Source organism: Anopheles ziemanni, chromosome 3 (genome assembly GCF_943734765.1).
Source record: "Anopheles ziemanni chromosome 3, idAnoZiCoDA_A2_x.2, whole genome shotgun sequence".
NCBI classification, from domain to species: Eukaryota; Metazoa; Arthropoda; class Insecta; order Diptera; family Culicidae; genus Anopheles; species Anopheles ziemanni.
This window is the reverse complement of record NC_080706.1, coordinates 512,460-527,961: the sequence shown is the minus strand read 5'-3', so window position 1 is coordinate 527,961 and position 15,502 is coordinate 512,460. Positions and strand designations below refer to the sequence as shown.

The 15,502-nt window shown below is 42.4% G+C and overlaps 8 protein-coding genes across 8 annotated transcripts; 3 read left to right on the top strand and 5 right to left on the bottom strand.

The window, feature by feature from the left end:
• Positions 1-405: 405 nt before the first annotated feature.
• LOC131286527 (trypsin alpha-3-like) lies at positions 406-1,435 on the bottom strand. Its single transcript, XM_058315489.1, has 4 exons — positions 1,136-1,435; positions 844-1,074; positions 670-773; positions 406-598 (listed from the first exon to the last, which is right to left on the bottom strand). The coding sequence occupies exons 1-4, from the start codon at positions 1,433-1,435 to the stop codon at positions 406-408; spliced, it is 828 nt and encodes a 275-aa protein (XP_058171472.1).
• Positions 1,436-2,353: 918 nt separating this feature from the next.
• LOC131286524 (trypsin delta-like) lies at positions 2,354-3,313 on the bottom strand. Its single transcript, XM_058315486.1, has 3 exons — positions 2,789-3,313; positions 2,614-2,720; positions 2,354-2,546 (listed from the first exon to the last, which is right to left on the bottom strand). Exons 1-3 carry the CDS (start codon positions 3,311-3,313, stop codon positions 2,354-2,356), a joined length of 825 nt encoding a protein of 274 aa, XP_058171469.1.
• Positions 3,314-3,967: 654 nt separating this feature from the next.
• On the top strand, positions 3,968-4,952 carry LOC131288955 (trypsin 3A1-like). Its single transcript, XM_058318139.1, has 3 exons — positions 3,968-4,252; positions 4,317-4,660; positions 4,760-4,952. Exons 1-3 carry the CDS (start codon positions 3,968-3,970, stop codon positions 4,950-4,952), a joined length of 822 nt encoding a protein of 273 aa, XP_058174122.1.
• Positions 4,953-5,900: 948 nt separating this feature from the next.
• Positions 5,901-6,753, bottom strand: LOC131288953 (trypsin 3A1-like). The gene is made up of 3 exons (XM_058318137.1): positions 6,574-6,753; positions 6,153-6,496; positions 5,901-6,096 (listed from the first exon to the last, which is right to left on the bottom strand). Exons 1-3 carry the CDS (start codon positions 6,751-6,753, stop codon positions 5,901-5,903), a joined length of 720 nt encoding a protein of 239 aa, XP_058174120.1.
• A 1,393-nt stretch (positions 6,754-8,146) lies between these two features.
• Positions 8,147-9,129, bottom strand: LOC131286525 (trypsin delta-like). The gene is made up of 3 exons (XM_058315487.1): positions 8,863-9,129; positions 8,433-8,779; positions 8,147-8,354 (listed from the first exon to the last, which is right to left on the bottom strand). The coding sequence occupies exons 1-3, from the start codon at positions 9,127-9,129 to the stop codon at positions 8,147-8,149; spliced, it is 822 nt and encodes a 273-aa protein (XP_058171470.1).
• Positions 9,130-10,206: 1,077 nt separating this feature from the next.
• On the top strand, positions 10,207-11,173 carry LOC131286528 (trypsin alpha-3-like). Its single transcript, XM_058315490.1, has 3 exons — positions 10,207-10,482; positions 10,562-10,896; positions 10,981-11,173. The coding sequence occupies exons 1-3, from the start codon at positions 10,207-10,209 to the stop codon at positions 11,171-11,173; spliced, it is 804 nt and encodes a 267-aa protein (XP_058171473.1).
• Positions 11,174-11,415: 242 nt separating this feature from the next.
• Positions 11,416-12,475, top strand: LOC131288950 (trypsin-7-like). Its single transcript, XM_058318131.1, has 4 exons — positions 11,416-11,419; positions 11,558-11,802; positions 11,875-12,209; positions 12,283-12,475. The coding sequence occupies exons 1-4, from the start codon at positions 11,416-11,418 to the stop codon at positions 12,473-12,475; spliced, it is 777 nt and encodes a 258-aa protein (XP_058174114.1).
• A 415-nt stretch (positions 12,476-12,890) lies between these two features.
• LOC131286523 (chymotrypsin-1-like) lies at positions 12,891-13,994 on the bottom strand. The gene is made up of 4 exons (XM_058315485.1): positions 13,937-13,994; positions 13,570-13,850; positions 13,159-13,487; positions 12,891-13,092 (listed from the first exon to the last, which is right to left on the bottom strand). Exons 1-4 carry the CDS (start codon positions 13,992-13,994, stop codon positions 12,891-12,893), a joined length of 870 nt encoding a protein of 289 aa, XP_058171468.1.
• Between the last annotated feature and the right edge of the window lie 1,508 nt (positions 13,995-15,502).

Genomic DNA, 15,502 nt, shown 5'->3' with positions numbered 1-15,502 from the left:
CCTCTTGCCACCAGGAATGGAGTTTCGTTCGCTCAGATATGGTAAGCAATACCAAACATATTCAATGAGAAATAGCAACCGGATGCTACCGTCGTCTCTTAAAAAATCACTATAAGTATGATGTGACTCCGATAATATGAAAAATGCACAAAGCTTTTACGTTGACGCTTTATTTTAAATTACTTGTATACAATCCATTTTCCGTTGCTCAAGCTCAAGACTGAAAGCTCTTCATACCATTTGTTACACAATCTTTAACCTCCAAATTCAATTTTCGAACCATGAATTGCAACGATTTCAACAATGCAGAGATAACGAACCAATTCAAACACACCTCTATGCGCTGACATATTTATTTTGCTTCATTCGTGTGTCGCTCCATTGATGTCCGGCTGCGTGTGCCATTCACACGCCTGTAGTTGAGCTGATAAAGGTGCGGATTGCCACATTACCTAAATGGGTATAGATTGCAGCCAACGGTCCACCGCATTTGGTCGAGCCCCATGAAACGATTCCAATTTGACGTCCTCCGGAAACGAGGGGACCGCCACTATCACCGTTGCAGGAATCTCTACCCAATTCTCCAGCGCATATCATCCTGCGAAAATATTGGTGATTGCTCAATATGCTTATCGTCGTGTTTGGTATGGTCGGCTGTAGACTACTTACTGAGGTGTCACTTCGACTCCGTTCCACTGGCTCGAACAATCTTCCTTATCGACGATGGGAATTTCCACCCCAGCTAACGTCATTACTTGGGTAGAATCTTCACTCTTTATAATGATAAAAAAAATTATGAGAATCTTGAATCATATCTAATCTAATTGATCGGTTTCACCTTACCTGGCGTCCCCATCCGGTGACGATTGCGCGGATTCCAGTGATCGGTTCAAAACCTTGTGGAACCAGACGGATCTGTTCGGTGTTGGGGCCACTGAATGGGGCACTCACGCGGATAACGGCCACGTCGTTATCCATCCAGCTGGGATTGTACATCGGATGGATGATAATTCGAGACGCATTGTAGATTCGACCTCCTCTCGACTGGTTGGATGTGCCAGCTCGCAGAGATATCTTCATGTTAGGTTAATGGTCAGGTTAATATACATCCAGTTCCGTGATATAGCTTACTGACCGTTTTTGGATCCGGATCTGGATAAAGACAGTGGGCGGCAGTCAATGCCCATACGTCGGATATGATCGAAGCCCCACAGATGTGATAGTCGTAGTTTCGTAGAGACAATTGATAAGGATACTGTTCAATGCTGACCGATACTCCTCCGACGATTTTCTTCAACGAACTAAGCGTAGACTTTTCCTGTCTTTCATCGATCAGCCGAGCTGCATCGGGTTGCATACGACTCTTACTCGCATTCCCTTCGTTTGCACTGGCAACTGCAAATGCAACCACACAAACTACGACCAAAACTTTCATTTCTACACTGTAGGACTCCGATCACTCTTATAGACCATACAAGCCACTGTTTATGCTATTTATAGTACTTTGGCCATCATTGTGAACGATGCATTTTCCCAAGCTTCTGACCAAATTGGCTGGAGATGGCCACTCAATCATTGTTTCGTAGCTGGTTAGCAGTGACTCCTGCCAATTGCTTTAGTTGACACTATCAGAATGCAATCGAGTTCGAAACAGCGAAATACTTATCAGCATGCGAACTAACGCTCAGCAAAAACAGTTACAAGACTTATCGTTTCCGTTCTGCCCGTCACAGTGCTTTGTTGACGAATCTATAAAAACAGCTTTTCTAGATAAAAGTTCTCTCCTGGTCATGTTCTCATGCAGGTCACAAATATTATGTTGTGATCTGCAACTTTCTTCATATAACAGAGATATGTTAGAAATGAAACTTAAATTTGATCTACAAAGTATAAAGTCTGAATCACATGCTTGCAGTTTTATTTCAGAACTTCCTTCTTCTTGATGTAACGGCCTTGTTGGTCATGCGAGTCCTCGAATTTTTAAGTTTCCGATATTTGTAAAGCAAAGGAATTAGCACCATATTATAAGAACTAAATACATTTTCTTCCAGGGTCTATAGTTCAAAGAATTACACCTTTCTTACGTCACAATTGAACGTTGATAATATTTGACAATCCGTTCCGATCCGATTTGGTATATTCGAGACATTCCACTTCGTAAAGTCCCGTGATAACCTGGGATATTATAGGCTGATGACAATTTTATTTCACGACATCTGATCGGTTCAGCATAAACTATTCAACAATAACTACTTTCGGAATTTCGTAGCACCATTCAAAATATTCTAGCTCATGCAGAATCTTTTTTAGCGTTTGTTACTTTATTAATTTGCAGGGAATATCAATCATCGCATTAAACACCGGTCTCCTGGGCGATAAAGTTACGAATCAATGGGTATGCAACACGCGCGTACACTCCAGGATTTGTTCCAACGCATAGTGCGTCTCCCCAAGATACAATACCAATCTGTTGTCCTCCCACAACCAGCGGACCGCCACTGTCACCATTGCATGCATCGCGTCCTGGTTCACTAGCGCAAATCATGCTATGAAATTGAAGAAAAATCGAAGGTTAGCTTTTATTCTACTAATAAAATGTTTTCAACTACTCACTCGTCAGTAACCCATCCAGTAGGCCATCCATTAATACACTCGGCTTGGGAAACAATCGGAATATCCACACGTTGAAGGATGACAGGAAGAACGTCAGGTTGTCTGGACTTTAGACGAAAAGAATAGTTTGTCAAGACCAAATCTCTTACAACAGAACGTAAGCAATAAAACGTACAGAAAGACCCCATCCACTGAGGACAGCACGAGATCCTGGAGCATGTTCAGCACTAGCTGGATCCAGAGCGATCGGTGCGATGTTGACTCCTGTTAGATCAGTGGCAGTCCGCAGCACGCACACATCGTTCATCAGGTTCCAGTCATCGTAGTTCGGATGGTTAATGATTTCCTCAACTTGGAACACAACACCACCCTGAGTACGATCGGAGCTGCCACCTTGCAGAGTGATTTGAGTGACTGGAGGCACCGGGAAAGTACAATGGGCAGCAGACAGCGCCCACCGTGCGGCGATCACGGAGGCACCACAGCTATGCGAGACTCGGCGAAGGGATAGCTGGTAGGGGTAGTTTGCAATATCTGCGTCTACTCCACCAAGAATTCGACCCTGGAAAGGTGGACGAGCCGTAAGTCCCTTGGTGTAGAACTCTCCCGGCATACGACGGTTGTATTGGAGCCAAACATCCAGCTCGGAGTTGGCCACCACTGCCACCACACAGAACGCAAACAATACCAACAGCTTCATTTTGATCGCTAGATCGTACTAACCTGACCAGTCTAAGCAGTGATGAATTTATAGCAAAATAGAGAAACATCATAAAATTCCCGCATCGCTGCGATAAGCTAAGCTAGATAATCATTTTGGCCGCCACAGGAAATTATCGACGATAATTAAAAAAAAAACTAATTCCTAAAATACGCAACCCAGAAGCTACGCACACACCTAAATCATGCCTGCATGCGTATCACCGATTGTACTTTGATTTGAAGAATCATTTTATGATACGTCTTATCAACGTTATGCATTCATCGTTGCCGTTATACATTTTTCTTCAGTGCCACACGTAAACCCCTGACGATCTGTAAGATATGTATCGTTACTGTAAAATTTTCTTCGAATTGAAAATTAAAATATGGTAAAGGTAACACGTTTCAATTCCAAATGGATTTTTTCTCAAGTATTCCATATCAAACCATTCAACAGGGCCAGTCGCCTGTACAAGGCATTCATGCCACGTGAGAGGAAGAGTGCTGGTTTTTGCGCATGAAAAATTAAAACAGCTGAAACAACAACTTGCCGTTCCATCTCGTACTCAAACTAGGTTAGCTCTCCGAGAGGCCTCAATCTTTCAGTAGACGTTGTTCAATTTAGTTGTTGCCGCTAAAGAGTGCTTATAGGATGCTACGAGTGTTTTTGCTTGTATCGTTTCTTGCCGTAGAGATTTTCGGCGATGAAGCGCAAGATATCTGGGCGGCAAGACAACGTCATGTGAAACCGGCTGGAAAAACGGGGGCTAAGATTAGCGGAAGAATCGTTGGCGGCGTCGAGGTAGATGTTTCAAAGTATCCCTTTCAGTTGTCCTTACGCGATATGAACTTCCACATATGTGGTGCAACTGCCATCGCCGAGCTGTGGGCTCTGACCGCTGCACATTGCTACTCTCCACCGATCGACCCCCGTCGGGTTCGTAGAACGAACTTAGTCTGGCCAATGTCACAAGCATTTAATGGTGTGTTTTTCCACACAGCTCACATTGCTCGGAGGAACCAACCAGCGGGACGATGACTTTAATGGATCAGTTTTTCAAGTGGACGAAGTAATTTGCCACCCAAAATTTGACGCAACTACGTACGACAAGGATGTCTGTGTTATGCACGTAACGACATCATTTTTGGGATATCCTAACATAGGACTCATACCGATAGCGCACAGCGGTCAAGTCGTAGCAAGTAATTCTTACGCTACCGTTTCTGGATGGGGTCTACTTGCGTCCGATAAATCGCTGGCACCAACCCTGCGAGCTGTCACTATTCCAATAACGTCAATGAAGAACTGCAAAGAAGTCTGGGTACCCTATACAATTGCAACATCGTAAGTGGTGTATTTAAAAAAAGTCTCGTTTTTATAAAAATCTCGTGAACCTTATCGTCCTTCATTTTTAACCGAATAATTACTCGATCTGTATTGCAGAGCTATTTGCGCTGGACAACAGGGAAAAGATTCCTGCAACGGGGACAGTGGTGGTCCGCTCGTTCAAAATGGAACCCAAATCGGCCTTGTCTCGTGGGGTAATTCGGAATGCGGTAGCCCTCTTCCCGGCATCTACACCTTTATCGGCAATCCTAAGATCCGTTCCTTCATTAACAAATACACTGGCGTGTAACAACTACGAACATTATTAGCTAACGTTTTAGCTCGTCGATAATAAACCATAAAATGTTACCTTTTGTTTATGAGTATTTAATGCAGAGCTAAATTTATTTGACTACTTTTAATCGATATTCAGGAGAAAATATCTTTAGTAATAGAAAAATGAATCCTTCGAACCAAGGTCAGCTGACGTGTTCAACGCGGAGCTGTACAAAGTATACCACGTTTTGGGTGCTAGCCAAACACTGCTGTTCAAATTCATCGTCAGCAAAACAGTGTTATTTCTGCATGTCATGGCGAAGTCTTACGTAAACGTTCTAATAAGAGTATAACATTTTAAACATAATGCTTTTACTTTCTGCTTCAATGGGGAAACGACCAGCTTTTAATACTTGCCCTAAATCTCGGGCTAATCTGGATCGGGCTAGGCCTCTGGTATAGAAGAAGGTTTGGCCTTAGCTGAGATTGATGGCCACGTCTACGGTGGTTATACGAGCCACGGCCAAACCTCAACACAGACACACAGATTTATATGTCAAAATAGACGGATGAAGATAAAAAACACATACTTCGGATTCTTTAAAAAGAATTGCGAATAAAAACTAAAGACATAATCACAGTTGGCTCAATGGATGGTAAAAACATACAAAAGTGTTTATAAAAATTGGCAGAGAATTTATCCAACCGTGAAATTGGACTCCAGCGGAGATAATGAACGAAACTACACTTGGTATTGAAGAATGGATAATGAACAATCACTTGTTCCCATAGAAAAAAACAGTGTAGGCAAACTAGTGCAATCAAATCAGAGTAGAATGTCACGTTTCATCACAGCCTTATATTAGCTCTCATTAATTAAATTTCTTCCATTTCATTTATGATTTCACCATTTTAATATTCATTGCTTCTTCTTACCCTCCCGATAGCACACCATGACGAATAAGTTTGGTTTACCCTTTACTTATTGACATTTAATGTTTTGGTCCAAGAAGTTATACACGTCCTTTGCTGAAATGTTAGTGTACACCCCTGGATATGTGCTTCCACAATACCGATCGCCCCACGATACGATGCCGTAAAGTCGATTATTGCACACCAGAGGGCCTCCGCTATCGCCGTTGCAAGAATCCCGCCGAAGCTCTCCGGCACAGGCCATGCTAAAAATGTGTAGAAAGTAAGAATTTTTGCGTACAACGATAACTGTATTACTTACGCTGTTGTAACCGTATATGGACTCCATTTGCGGCGACAATCTGTATAGTTAACCAATGGAATTTTTACAGCTTTTAATATTTCCGGTAGCTCCTGTGTATCGTTGTTCATTTGTCCCCATCCAGAGATTGTGCAATATACTGGATTGAATGTTGAAAAAGAAATTGGACTGCTTTGCAAAGCAATTGGGGCCATATCCTCATTTTCGAGGAATGATTCATTAACTCGGATCAATGCGATATCATAGCTATAAATATTTCGATTAAACATCGGGTGTATAATGATGTTTTCTACATAATACGTAACGCCTTCCGAACGATTGGAGCTTCCACCAGTCAGGGTAAACTGAAACACAAACAAATCTTTGAATCAGTAACTGAAATCCAATCAATACACACCATACGCCCAAAGTGACACCATACCGAATCGATATCAGCATCTGCGACACAATGCGCTGCAGTTACAGCGAGCTGATCCTTTACTACTGCTGCACCGCATATGTGGTTGTTATACTTGCGCAACGAAAGTTGGTACGGAAAATCTGCGTAGTTCGCATCACTTCCTCCTGTTATGCGACCGGACACTAGTGCCCCACTTGTCATGGGCCTGCGTACTTGCATAGCCCGCCATGCTTCGGCTTCGATAGAGTCCGCTAAAGCACTACTTACGCATAATAGTAGAATTATTAAAAGAACCATATTATGTGTTTAGTAGAGCCGATGGCAGTGAACTGGATAGTCGGTTGTGCGTGTACGAGTGCAATAACGACCAAAAAAACACCTGACACTCTCGATTGTCCAAAACAGTTGTGTAAACGCCTATTGAACCATTCGTTACGTTGCGACAAACAGGGCGTTATGTTCGAAAATAGAACATTTAGCAATAACTCTTCTTTAATTTAACTCCATTGTTTGGTACAGAAAATATATATTTTAAATATAAGTTGATAGCGTTTCATAAAATTAAATCAGAAAACACGTACCAAGATGGTTGAACTTTTATCAAATGTTGTATGAAATTGAATAAACTTTACTTTTTCTCAAATTCCTAATAACATCAAGAGTGCAAGTGTAACATATTCAACTTTAGCTACATGTTAAAGTAGATTAAATCAATTAAATTTGGAACACTTAATGTCGACAGGGGATAATTTTTCATTGTTTTATCCTTCTTTATACTAATATATGGTACACTGATAATTTGATTTGAAAGTATTTGTATGATAATTTAAGTGAAAGTTACTCTTTTCGGTAAACTGAATCAGCTTCGTTTTTTTCGTTGAATTCATATTACGTGGCAGATAGCTCCAACAACATGCTGAACAAATGCTTTTAACCTCACCGTCTCATCATCAGATAATATAGTTGCAAATATTCAAAATCAGTTTCAGGCTCAAATTTATTTGCTGTCAAATAACGAACCAGAAACGAAACACGAACAAATGGATTAAATAATAAAGATCGTGTTCGAAAAATATTAGGTAGCACTAATTCAATTAAAAATTACAAACAATTCTGCAGCGAATTAATGAACAAATGAAAAGTCCTAGGTCTTTGCATAATTTGCGGGCAGATTTAAAATCTTAATTGCACAGAATATAAATTTTCAAAAATAAGACTAGCTGGTAAATTTGTGGAAGTACAAACTACTAAATAGTTCAACAGAAAAGCGCACACATGGTGAAACAGCAAAAGATATTCTCGAACTATTTTCGTGTTATCTGTCCTAGTATTTAAAAACAACTATATATTTAATTATTAATTTTTACAATATTTGCCGTCTGGTTAATTTTTTGCCAATTCGATAAACTTCGCTGACACATTGAGCAGTTGATTAGAAACCCTTTATAACAAAATCTATTTAATTGATTACCATCTGACCTGTAATACGCGTATGCAAAATGTATCGACAAACATTTTGTTGCGAACACAAAATGCATATCGACAACGTTTATTTCAGTTAAATGTTTTCCCATCGCACTAATTAACGGTTTAATCATACATAAGCAGCCAAAAAGCTTCGGATGGCCGGGGCATTTATCTTAGTATATACTCCAGGATATTCGCTGCCACACGCACTCGAACCCCAGGAAACAATACCAGCCAAGAGGTTTACATTGGCATTGGTAGGACTAGCCACCACCAGCGGACCACCACTATCACCAATGCATGCGTCACGCCCTTTTATGCCGGCACATACCATCCTGAAAGTAAGATAAAAAAATGCGTGGAAATTCATTGATTACAAACCAGCCTGGCTCAAGTCAAATTAAAACACGTACGAATCGGTGAGATCTTTGTTCGACCACAGGTTTTGGCACGATACGTCATCAACGAACGGTATGTTCACGGCCCTTAGCGAAGCGGATAAGGAAGATGGAGAATTGCCTATAGTTATTCGGCCCCATCCTGCCACGTATGCGATAGCTCCATTGGGGTAGCTATAGTCTGCTGCGACCAGCGACACCGGGGCAATATTGGTGTTAGGAACGAATGGAGTTGACACTCGCAACACTGATATGTCGTTATCAATAGTATCTGTATCAAAGTTCGGATGGACGACGATTTCAGTAACCTTAAACTGCTTTCCACCCGTGTTCCTACTAGTAGATCCACCGTAAATGGTCACCTGGGGATATACGAGGATAGAGATGAACTGCGTATTAGACCCCGGTGGTACACGCAGCAGATCCACACAAGAAATATACTTACTTGAGGTATAGACATTGTGTACGTACAATGTGCGCATGTTACAGCATAATAGGTCGAAATGACAGAACCAGCACAGATATGAACCGTATTGCGCCGTATGGACACAATGTACGGGTACTTGGCAATCGTCACAGCTGCACCACCGACGATACGCCCATTTTGACGCTTGTTCTCAATATCGAAGAAGAAATCAAAAAAGTTTTGCGATTGTCCTACCGAACACTTTAGCAGGCACAATAAACCGAAGGACAGTAACGCCACCCTCATCTTACCTACTTTCAGTCTCGGTCGGATCTAACTGATCTCCTATCATTCTCTGATTCAGACGCAAGGGTCTCAAGCCAGACTTCGGTTAAAACAAAAAAAAAACAAACATAGCAGACCAGCCTCAAACCAGCTGAGTAAATACGTGTAGCGCATGGACAAATGTTTTTCTGCATTACGTGGTACGAATGTTTCGTGGATTATTAAGGTAATATTGCTGGTAGCTTATGCTACATTAGCAAATTTTTTGAAATGACGCGCATCAACTCATCTGTAGACGACGGTACGAAAAAGTTTCATGTTTTTATTTTTCGTCTGGATAAAGTTTGCAGCAGAAAATAAGCGAAAAAGGGAAGCTAATCACAACTCGCACTCGTACACTGCACCATTGAGCAAATAAAACAGACACCCAAGTACCCAGTATGTTGAACTCAGAACAAACATTATCGACGCTACTAGATAAGAACCGAACTATCGACCATTACAAGAAATGTGATTGGTGCTGATGGCCTACACAACAGAACAGATTAAATCTGTGATAATGTACTTTGTAAGCCAGTATCTGAACTACCTGAACATGACCACTTTGTATATGGTAAAAACCTATTTTTTATTTTCCTGCATTCTACTAGTGCTACGACAAAAAATAAATAAGACCGTAAGCTGTAAGTTAAGAAGTTTATTCCCGGCGATAAACTCTGTTGGTTTTTTTGTTGCTTATCGCTTATTGGAACCATGCGCGTTTAAAAATGGCCCTATCATAAATCCATGACGAGGTGAGATTTTCCAAAAAATTGTAATCAACGCTTGGTTAATACTGGCATAGACGATAACGGCAGCAGCGTGCTTCTGAAGTTGCACCTTTTAACCAATTTTATCTTCCTTTCTTCAGACTGAAACCTGGAATTACCCGAATTTATTGATTTCTACGTTATCGCCCATTGATTAATTCGCTGCTGAACATTAGATTTTGTGTCTAACATGGTCGACACGTTTCCGAATTTGATAAGGTGGTTTGTATAAAAGCTACTGGCCGTAGCCAGGGTAGAATATTCGTTTCGGTTCCCAGTCGAGTTAACCATGAAGGCCTTCTTCCTCCTGTCGCTGTTTGTGGCCGGCGCTCTAGCCGGTGTCGAGGAGGACATCTGGCTGTCCAAGCAGGTCCGCGTCGATGGAGGAAACCAAGCCGATTACAATGGCCGCATCGTCGGTGGTTCGGTTGTACCGATCAGCCAGTTCCCGTACCAGCTGTCGCTTCGTTCGAACGGAGCGCACATTTGCGGTGCTTCTGTCATCTCCGGCAACTGGGCTCTGTCCGCTGCTCACTGCACCTTCCCCATGCCCAACGTCAACTCTGTAGGCTCTTTTTCTCTTTTTTTTCTTCTTTCTATTCCGTGGTTGTCGGTTGGTAGTAAAGCTTCCATTTTGTTTTTAGATCTCTTTCCGTGGTGGCAGTGCCAGCCGTACCGCTGGAGGTGTAATCTTCCAGGCTGCACAGATCATCAACCACCCGCAGTACAGCAGCGCTAACCTGAACAACGATGTGTGTGTCATCCGTATCACCACCTCGTTCGTCGGAGCAAACATCTCCCCGATCCGCCTGGTCGCCAGTGGAACCAACTTCGCTGCCGGTACGAACAGCGTCGTCTCTGGTTGGGGTCTTACCGCTCCCGGAGGAGCTCTCCCGGTTGATCTGCGTGCCGTTAACATTCCGGTCGTTGCCCAGGCTACCTGCAGCTCTGCTTGGGGTGCTGGACGTATTACTGCCACGTGAGTACCTTTTATATGCCATCATTTTATCTTTCCCGTTATGTTTCCCGGTAATAACCAATTTGACATCTCCTATTTTTGCAGCATGGTTTGCGCTGGTGCTCCAGGTCGCGACTCTTGCAACGGTGATAGCGGTGGCCCGTTGGTCACTGGAGGTGCCCAGTTCGGTATCGTCTCGTGGGGTGCTGTGCAGTGCGGTGGAAACCTGCCAGGAGTTTACGCCAACGTCGGTAACGCCGGAGTTCGCAGCTTCATCTCGCAGCATACCGGAGTTTAAGATATCATTGCGATGTTATGACCTGGTTAAGCGATTTAAGAACACGTGAAGCATAACCAAACAATGTTCAAACTTTGTTTACTGTGATGACATGTTGACCAGCATCATTTTTAGTAGCGATCAGTATCAGCGGCCACTGCCAATCCCAATACAACAAATATTGAATCACTTATTCATCTACAGGTTCCATTGGGTCATTCTTTCTTGTCGTATCTAATCTCTGTAAATTTAATAACGGTCAGATGGGTGAATCTCGACGTGGTTTGAGTTCGAGACGTCCCATAGTCGAGATTGTGCTTCGCTGAGAAAAGCATCCGATAATGGCGTCTTGTATTCAGCTAATTTATTTCCTTCTACTCCCGACAACATTGGTTTTGTGTTCAGATTTAAATATTTGGCTTAAGTACAATAGCCGTCTACCTGGATATTCTGTACAGATACCTTCGTTTATTTCGGATAACTTCAAGAGTGCCAAGATTGTTGGTGGAAGAGATGCTCGTATCGAAGAATTTCCCTATCAATTATCATTACGTCGCAGTAATGTGCATGCCTGCGGGGCATCGGTTATTGCTTTGAGATGGGCGCTTTCAGCCGCACATTGTACTTACCCACAGCCAGATCTCAACACGGTACGCACGTCGAATTGGAGCAGGATCTAAAAATGTGACAAATTTAAAGGTTTCTTTGCTCGTGTTTCTCAGTTGACGCTGCGTGCTGGAAGCGAAAATCGTTTATTCGGAGGAACTATCTACAATGTAGTGCAAATCCATACTCATCCTAGATATAGCGACTACACGATGGAATACGACGTTAGTGTTTTACTAGCAGGAGCAGATTTTGTCGGTCAGTTTATAACCGCCGTAGTGCTACCGCCAGCAACTAGCGGATTCGCTCCAGGAACCATGGCCAACGCTACCGGATGGGGTCTGCAAAGCGTTCCTAACTCTCTACCGATACAACTGCAGTGGGTAAGCCTTCCGTTGATTAGCAACGAAGAATGTCGCACACACTGGCCATCTGACTGGATAACCGAAGAGTAAGTTCCGATACAATTTAAGCATAATTTGGTCACTATTTAACATAAACTTGTAACATTATTCAATTCTCAGCATGCTGTGTGCTAGTCAATCCGGTCGCGACACGTGCAACGGAGATAGCGGTGGTCCACTGGTCATAAACGGATACCAGATGGGTGTTTCCTCTTGGGGTACATCAGATTGCACCGGTAATTTACCAGCTATTTTCGCGAGCACCGCACATCCAAATATACGCAACTTTATACAGCAATACTCGGGGGTGTAAATGAAAGACCATAGAGGAAGCACACTTGTCGTTATCTTGTCTACCCGACTGCTAGCTACAATCACAGTTCTTCCTGCCTAGCTGCCATACATATTTTTTTATCACTTTGTATAAAAACAAAACATTGAAGTCGAAAACATAGACCATACACTCCATGTCACATAACTGATTATGTTATCAACTACAACGAAAAATGGCCTTATCTATTTCCTCTTGCGCATCAATAAACTTCTTCATAGAGTCCAATGGCTATCAACATTATCTTATTTAATGGGAAAGAAGTTAACTAATAAATGACAGTTAGTATATTTCATATTTTTTAGCTGGTACAGGTCGTGGAAGCAAAACTAGTATGAGTTAAATTCTTCCATCCAATCCATGGATTTATTGTGGGAAATGCTGACGCCGTCACTTTTCAGATCCCAGTAGTTATCTTAATAAATGCGCGCACCTCGTCATTTGTTAGGGACGTATATATTGCCGGTTCGTTGATGGCACATGTTGAAGGAGAACCCCAAGAAACTATCCCTATTTGAACCCCATTCAGCACAAGTGGTCCTCCACTATCGCCGTAACATACTTCCTTGCCAATAGCTCCACCACTGGCACAAAGCATACTGAAAGCAAAACAAGCACAAGACTAGTTTTCTATACATACATTCCTCGCACAAAGTGTGTCTTACCGATCCGTAGGTTGATCAATCCACGCCGTCATGCACAGTGCAGAAGGTTGAATATAAACTTGAAGCGATTGGAGAATTACCGGCGAAAAACCTTCTTCGGACAATCCCCAGCCAGTTACTGTTGCGGCCGACGGAATGGGGTATATGGTATTGGTGTCCGCCATAAAAACTGCTTGAATTGGATCAATTAAGAAGCTTTCCTTTACGTGCACCACGGCTACATCGTAATCCAGAGTTTTTCCGTCAAACTTTGGGTGGAGAAAGTATTGATCAGTGTGAAAAATATACCCGCCGGCCAGACGATGTGGTGTGCCTCCACGTAACGTAATCTGTCAAGGAAAATTCGAAAAAGAATTTCAATCACAGTTTCACAATGCACTTGATGATCACAAAAATAAGTATCCTGCTTACACCAGTCGGGTATATTTCCTGATCTAAGCAATGAGCGGCAGTTAAGGCCCACTGTGCGGCTATGACCGAGGCACCACAAATGTGTGTTCCCTCGAGGCGAAGCGAGAGCTGATATGGGTAGCTTTCGATTGATGCGGACTCTCCGCCGTAAATGAATGGCGTGGGGGCCGTTAAATCCACTGCTGGTCGTTCGAAGTTCATCATTCGGTTTGTTGGCCATAGACCATACTTCATCAACAAGCGAAATAACGCCGGTTGTCGTGAATAATAATAATGTTGATCTGCAAACAATTTTCGACGAAATAGTTGAAAAGATGCACTGCGATATTTTATTTTATTTTGTATCGTTCAATTTTAAACCAATTACCGATAGTTGCACAGGCTACACCACCAATAACAAGAGCCAATAGAAACAACAGACGCATGTTTAATGTAATTGTTGTTCCTTCTTTTATTGAGACACTACACAACTCATCCTTTTCTCATGCATATCCCAAATCTTCAACACTCAATGGAAGAAGCTGCACAAAGTAAAGCCGTTTATATGATAGTCTCAAAAATCATCTTTATCTTTCCCGAGATTCAGCAAACATAAGATACGCGATGCGACCGTTTATCTTTCGGCCTGTTGGAGACCGGCCCGCGACTGGACGAATCTCTGCAAATCAGCACGTCATGAAACGATTGAGGGTAACACACCAACCACCGCCATCAAAAACCCCCAGCTTCTGGCGGCAGCTTACTTCCTACTCCAGTACGAAAGCAACCTCCCGCAGTCGGAAACAATTTCATCCCATAACGTCATAACAAATCGCAAAGTGCGGTTGGTACAGCTTATCAGAGGAAGGATGAAATGCAGATTAAATTTGCTTTATTTTTCTTAATGATACGTCTACCAGACGTTGATTACTCGTCTACCTCGTTTTGGGGCCTGCCGGTTATCACCTTCATTTCGATGTCTAAAATTTTATCCTTTTATTTTGGGAGTAGTTTTAATCATTTTAGAGCTATTTATTTGCTGTAGGATGAAATCCCTCACTGTTCTGTTTGCAATACGCGTGTAAACTGCCGGGGCAACACCTCCACACTCGAGAACGATAAAAGACACGACTCCAATTTGCTGCTGCTCAAACACCAATGGGCCGCCACTGTCTCCCACACATATGGAGCTTCCTACATTTCCGGCACAAAACATGCTGGTCGAAAAAAAATCCATAAATAGCACCAATTAAAACCCAATCCATTTATGCAAGGCGCAATAGTTAGCTTACCTGTTCGTTAAGGATACATAATTACGAGTTGCTGCAGTACAAGACTTGTCAGTAAAAATTTTAACTTTAGTAGCACGTAATTGCAAGACACTGTTCCCATCCGACTGCGTTGCTCCCCAGCCGGAAACCGTTCCCAGTTCGTTGCTGGGGATGCTGTCACTGTTGCTTAATGGAATGATTGCAATATTGGGATGACCAAGAAATGTTTCTTTGATTTGGATCATGCATACATCATAGTTTAAATTATTTGAATTAAACGATGGATGTAGAACCAGTTTTTCAACGGTGAAAACCACACCACCTTGGTTATTTGTAGAACTTCCGCCTCGTATAGACAACTAGGAAAGAGAAAAAATCGAGCAATGATAATATTCTCCATACATGCACACAATTTTGGGAGGGTCCTAATAAAAAATCTTACCGATAGCACGTCGAATCCGTTACAGCAGTGTCCAGCAGTTAATGCCCATTGAGAAGCAACGACCGATGCTCCGCAATAATGATAACCATCGTTCAAAAGGGAAAGTTGATACGGATATTTGCTTATGTCGACATTACTTCCGCCTACAATGCGACCACTTGGAAGGGGTGTTGATTCTAGTGCTCCTACTATGCTGACCCATATAAAACCTATCGATAATACAACGAATAAAAACTGTCGC

What these genes read in the sequence shown, in the direction of transcription:
- LOC131286527 (XM_058315489.1), bottom strand. Translation starts at nt 1,435, where the DNA reads ATGAAAGTTTTGGTCGTAGTTTGTGTGGTTGCATTTGCAGTTGCCAGT. An exon ending in CAGATCCGGATCCAAAAACG is followed by an intron (nt 1,075 to 1,135) that starts GTCAGTAAGCTA and finishes CCTAACATGAAG; the next exon opens with ATATCTCTGCGAGCTGGCAC. An exon ending in GGAGTCGAAGTGACACCTCA is followed by an intron (nt 599 to 669) that starts GTAAGTAGTCTA and finishes ATATTTTCGCAG; the next exon opens with GATGATATGCGCTGGAGAAT.
- LOC131286524 (XM_058315486.1), bottom strand. Translation starts at nt 3,313, where the DNA reads ATGAAGCTGTTGGTATTGTTTGCGTTCTGTGTGGTGGCAGTGGTGGCC. An exon ending in TCAGTGGATGGGGTCTTTCT is followed by an intron (nt 2,721 to 2,788) that starts GTACGTTTTATT and finishes TTTCGTCTAAAG; the next exon opens with TCCAGACAACCTGACGTTCT. An exon ending in ACTGGATGGGTTACTGACGA is followed by an intron (nt 2,547 to 2,613) that starts GTGAGTAGTTGA and finishes TCAATTTCATAG; the next exon opens with CATGATTTGCGCTAGTGAAC.
- LOC131288955 (XM_058318139.1), top strand. Translation starts at nt 3,968, where the DNA reads ATGCTACGAGTGTTTTTGCTTGTATCGTTTCTTGCCGTAGAGATTTTC. An exon ending in CACCGATCGACCCCCGTCGG is followed by an intron (nt 4,253 to 4,316) that starts GTTCGTAGAACG and finishes TTTTCCACACAG; the next exon opens with CTCACATTGCTCGGAGGAAC. An exon ending in CCCTATACAATTGCAACATC is followed by an intron (nt 4,661 to 4,759) that starts GTAAGTGGTGTA and finishes TCTGTATTGCAG; the next exon opens with AGCTATTTGCGCTGGACAAC.
- LOC131288953 (XM_058318137.1), bottom strand. Translation starts at nt 6,753, where the DNA reads ATGACAAGTGGGGCACTAGTGTCCGGTCGCATAACAGGAGGAAGTGAT. An exon ending in CAGATGCTGATATCGATTCG is followed by an intron (nt 6,497 to 6,573) that starts GTATGGTGTCAC and finishes TTTGTGTTTCAG; the next exon opens with TTTACCCTGACTGGTGGAAG. An exon ending in CCATATACGGTTACAACAGC is followed by an intron (nt 6,097 to 6,152) that starts GTAAGTAATACA and finishes ACACATTTTTAG; the next exon opens with CATGGCCTGTGCCGGAGAGC.
- LOC131286525 (XM_058315487.1), bottom strand. Translation starts at nt 9,129, where the DNA reads ATGAGGGTGGCGTTACTGTCCTTCGGTTTATTGTGCCTGCTAAAGTGT. An exon ending in ACACAATGTCTATACCTCAA is followed by an intron (nt 8,780 to 8,862) that starts GTAAGTATATTT and finishes GTATATCCCCAG; the next exon opens with GTGACCATTTACGGTGGATC. An exon ending in AACAAAGATCTCACCGATTC is followed by an intron (nt 8,355 to 8,432) that starts GTACGTGTTTTA and finishes TCTTACTTTCAG; the next exon opens with GATGGTATGTGCCGGCATAA.
- LOC131286528 (XM_058315490.1), top strand. Translation starts at nt 10,207, where the DNA reads ATGAAGGCCTTCTTCCTCCTGTCGCTGTTTGTGGCCGGCGCTCTAGCC. An exon ending in CCATGCCCAACGTCAACTCT is followed by an intron (nt 10,483 to 10,561) that starts GTAGGCTCTTTT and finishes TTTTGTTTTTAG; the next exon opens with ATCTCTTTCCGTGGTGGCAG. An exon ending in GCTGGACGTATTACTGCCAC is followed by an intron (nt 10,897 to 10,980) that starts GTGAGTACCTTT and finishes CTATTTTTGCAG; the next exon opens with CATGGTTTGCGCTGGTGCTC.
- LOC131288950 (XM_058318131.1), top strand. An exon ending in CACAGCCAGATCTCAACACG is followed by an intron (nt 11,803 to 11,874) that starts GTACGCACGTCG and finishes CGTGTTTCTCAG; the next exon opens with TTGACGCTGCGTGCTGGAAG. An exon ending in TCTGACTGGATAACCGAAGA is followed by an intron (nt 12,210 to 12,282) that starts GTAAGTTCCGAT and finishes TTCAATTCTCAG; the next exon opens with CATGCTGTGTGCTAGTCAAT.
- LOC131286523 (XM_058315485.1), bottom strand. Translation starts at nt 13,994, where the DNA reads ATGCGTCTGTTGTTTCTATTGGCTCTTGTTATTGGTGGTGTAGCCTGT. An exon ending in TGTAGCCTGTGCAACTATCG is followed by an intron (nt 13,851 to 13,936) that starts GTAATTGGTTTA and finishes AATTGTTTGCAG; the next exon opens with ATCAACATTATTATTATTCA. An exon ending in ATTGATCAACCTACGGATCG is followed by an intron (nt 13,093 to 13,158) that starts GTAAGACACACT and finishes TTTTGCTTTCAG; the next exon opens with TATGCTTTGTGCCAGTGGTG.